The following is a 3,789-nucleotide window of genomic DNA, read 5'->3' on the forward strand; positions in this document are numbered from 1 at the left end:
AGAGGTCGCCGGTTCTGGCCGTCAGTCTCGTGATGGCGATGGGCGCCCTGGTGGGATACAGCCGTGAGTGCAGGCAGCGTCCAGAACTGTTTTTGTTCACATCGGTCAAGCAGGGAGGGGCTTCTTCTTCTTCTGTTGTTTGCTTGCGCATGTCCGTCACCTACAGTTGGAAGACTGTTGGCGTGAAAGGTCAAAGCGGTTCAAATCTGATGAATCTTTCTCCAAGAACGGTCGTCACTACGGTGACTTAAAGATCCGTCACTACCAAATCCGAGTCTCTGAGGGGTCAAAGTTCAACCAGGTTTAACCCTTTAACACCTTAGTTGTAGCTGGTGATGCTAAAACACAAAATCTTTAACATGCCATAACTTTTTAACCGTCAACACGATCAACGTAATTCCAGTGGATTCTGAAGGAGAAAGCGGCGTGAGCGCCGCTTTCTCCTTCAGAATCCACTGGAATTACGTTTATCGTCTCAACAGTTGAAAAGTCACAGTAGATCAAAGGCCGCACGTTATAGAGCCCAAAAACGGTCATAGAAACTTTCGTAGCGACTCGTTTTACGAGTATTTACACCGACTTCTAATCAAGAGTGGTCGCTCGAACATGAACGCAGCTCCAGTGTACGCTTCTGTCTGCCCCTCTCCCCACCCGTCCCGCAGGATCCCCAAACGACCAGCTCATCAACGCCGTCATCTTGGCCGCGACCGGCTTCTTCATCGGCGGTCCGTCCAACATGATCAGCTCGGCCATTTCCGCCGACCTGGGCAGACAGGAGGCGCTGAGGAGCAGTCAGGAGGCTCTGGCCACCGTCACCGGGATCGTGGACGGAACCGGGAGCATAGGAGCAGCTGCAGGACAGGTGAGACATCACGAACACTCTTTTTCAGGCAATATTTGGTCGATTTGAATAAAGAAATACCTTTAAACTTAATTTTCTTTATTTATGTCTTCCGTCATGAGAGAAATGATACGAGAAGGTGTTAAAGACTCCAGTTTTCATTAAGTCGTGACTGCGTTCTCGTCCTGCAGTACGTGGTGTCTCTGATTGAGAGCAAGCTGGGCTGGATGAGCGTCTTTTACTTCTTTGTCGTCATGGTGAGAAATCTTCTCTTTAATCTCAATGAAACGTCATTTCAATAAGAAAACTCATTAGGATGCATGCGTTTTCTGTTGAAAACATGATGAGTTCACTGCAGCTCCGAATTAGGATAACTCACTCACACAGGTCTTTAAAATACCTTAAATGGCTTGAATTTCTCAGCTCACAGAGTTAGTTTTATGGATGAAGTGATATTTCTTTCTAAGCCAAAAACTATCAGACTAAATTTTAGATGATGGAATTCAAAGTGTTTATTTAACCTAAGAAGTTATTTATAGTTGAAAAAAAATGATCAATGACAAACTCTTTTTTAATGGTTTTGTCTGATTTGTACGTTTGGGTTTTAAAAAAGCTCAGATTTTAAGGTGGTAAGATTTTAAATCTTTACTAGATTATTTTATCATTTGTACTGTTAGCACAATATAAAGTATATACAAAAAAAATAAAAGTAAGTAATAGACATAAGCTAATAAAGCTTATTCAATGTCTTTCCTTGTAATTTAAAATATATTTTTGTCTAATTTTTAATAAGTTAACCTTTTTAACTCTTATTTTAAAATAAAAAAGTGTGACAAATAAAGTTTTGGTGAAAAACATTAAAAAATTTCAGAAACTATTTGAATGTTTTTCAAATTTTTCTCTTGTCAAATAGGATTTATCTTGTTTAGTTTTGTCTAATTATGTCATTCCACCTTAAGGAGATGTTACCTTTTAAGTCAGTGGGTTTTTTTATCCAATAAAGAAACTAAATCTGACAAAAATGTAATATATATATTTCTTAGATTTCTTAGAAATGCAGCAGAAGCCGATTTAGGGAGTAAATGCCTATTTTCCCATTTTTAAGGGGTCTTTGAAAGCACCTCATCACTTAATATACTTAAAAGTTTTTTGCAATTGATCAAAATTGTCATTAATGAACATAATGTGTTTTTTAACATGATTATTACCATATTCTTTAGGTATTTTTGTATTTGAGCACAAAACAGGAGTTTACATTGAACTTAAATTGTAACCAAACAGGGATGTTGGAGGCTGACTCCACCCACAGCCAAAATGTGAAAATCCAGTCAGAGGGGCGGGGCTTGGGAACAGAACTATTACTGTTACTAGAGCTGCAGAAATGATTTGACCAATCATTTAGTTCAACTGTAATACCTCGATTCAACCTGTAGGGGGCAGCACACAAACAGCTTTGACCACATTTTCAGGAATTAACAAGTTTATTTTAAATTGTCAAAAGTTTTAAAGCTCCATTTATAGAGATCATCAGCCAAAAAATGTTGATTTAGGGTTTGGTTACCCTTTAAATGTCATTCTTGAAGTTTTTTTGTCCCATAAATGAGTAAAAATATCATTTAATTGCCTAAAAACATACATCTGTGTTTGCTGTGGCAGACGGGGGGCAGCATCCTCTTCATCACGCCGTTGCTCATCAGAGAAACCAGAGACTTGTGGCGAGACAGGCGAGCGCTGCGCCGCCAGCTGTGACGGCGTGGGTTTCCTCTTCGTTGGTGACCTGTGCGGCGGATGGACGGAAATGACGGGAATCTTCGTAAACTGACTTGAAGTGCCACCTTAAACTGTGTGTCGCTTAATGCACAAATATAAAGGTTAAAGTGAATGTAAACGTGGACGCGTAGACACCGTCTGTTTGCCTGATCCAGAATGTGAATCTTCACGTCAGCTTTTGTACACATCTGATTGTTTAAGTCTCGCACTCGTCTGAAATATTTTAAATCTCAAGGTTTTATCGGTTTTATTGTGAAGGTCAGAACTGCAGCTTTCTGTTGATATAAAACGCTTCTGATGGTCCGATTTATGTGTTTTTATACAAATATGTTCAGGTTGGTTTCTGGATCATTCAACAGAGTATTAGAGCAACATTCAAGAAAATAAATATATGAGATTAAAATAAAAATATATGGGAGAAAAAAGTCAAAACTTAGCAGAATAAATTAAATCCGGAGGAAAAAAGTCAACAGAATAAAATCCTAAATTTATAATATAAAGATGTGTAATATCACAAAGAAAAAAATAATGTTTTTTGGAAAATGAAGTTAGAATTTTATGAAAAAAAAGTTCAGTGCATTTCCTGCAACATGAATTGAAGAGGTTTTGTTCTTTTTCCTTTTAGTTTAAACTTTTTAAAAGTTAACACTAGTTTATTTTCAAATGGGCAAATGTTTTTTTCCTATTTAAAGTATAGGTTTATATCTTTTTTTCATGATGGTACGATATAATTCTCATAAATTTAAGCTTATTTTTTTCTACTCAACTCATTACGTCTTAATTCTTGTAAAATTGTAATTTTTTTCTAATAATTTTGAAACTTTATTTATGTAAAATTAAGAATTTCTTTCTTGTAATTTTACAACTACGTTCTCAAAAATGTAACTTTTGTTTTTATTTTACGACTATTTTTTGTAAAGTTTTAATCTTTTAATTTTTGACTTTTTCCTTTTACTTCTATGACTATTTTTGTAAATTTGAACTTTTTTCTTTTCAATTTTAGGACTTTTAACAACATTTTGACTTTTTCCTTTTTTATTTTCATAATTAATTTTGTAAAATTTTGACTTTCATTTAAATGTTATGACTTATGTAAAATTTTGACTTTTTTCTTTTAATTTCATGACAATTTTTTGTAAAATGTTGACTTTTTTTTTAATTTATGACTTTTTGTAAAC

The 3,789-nt window shown here is 35.6% G+C and overlaps 1 protein-coding gene across 1 annotated transcript in view; it reads left to right on the forward strand.

The window, feature by feature from the left end:
• Positions 1-2,735, forward strand: part of slc37a3 (solute carrier family 37 member 3) — a gene marked incomplete in the record, with an annotated part of 13,430 nt that extends 10,695 nt beyond the window's left edge. The window contains 4 exon segments of the mRNA XM_024292165.2: positions 1-63; positions 663-862; positions 1,033-1,098; positions 2,498-2,735. Coding sequence (XP_024147933.1) covers positions 1-63; positions 663-862; positions 1,033-1,098; positions 2,498-2,590 — 422 coding nt within the window.
• Positions 2,736-3,789: the final 1,054 nt, after the last annotated feature.

This window comes from Oryzias melastigma, linkage group LG23, assembly GCF_002922805.2.
Source record: "Oryzias melastigma strain HK-1 linkage group LG23, ASM292280v2, whole genome shotgun sequence".
In the NCBI taxonomy this organism is placed as follows: domain Eukaryota; kingdom Metazoa; phylum Chordata; class Actinopteri; order Beloniformes; family Adrianichthyidae; genus Oryzias; species Oryzias melastigma.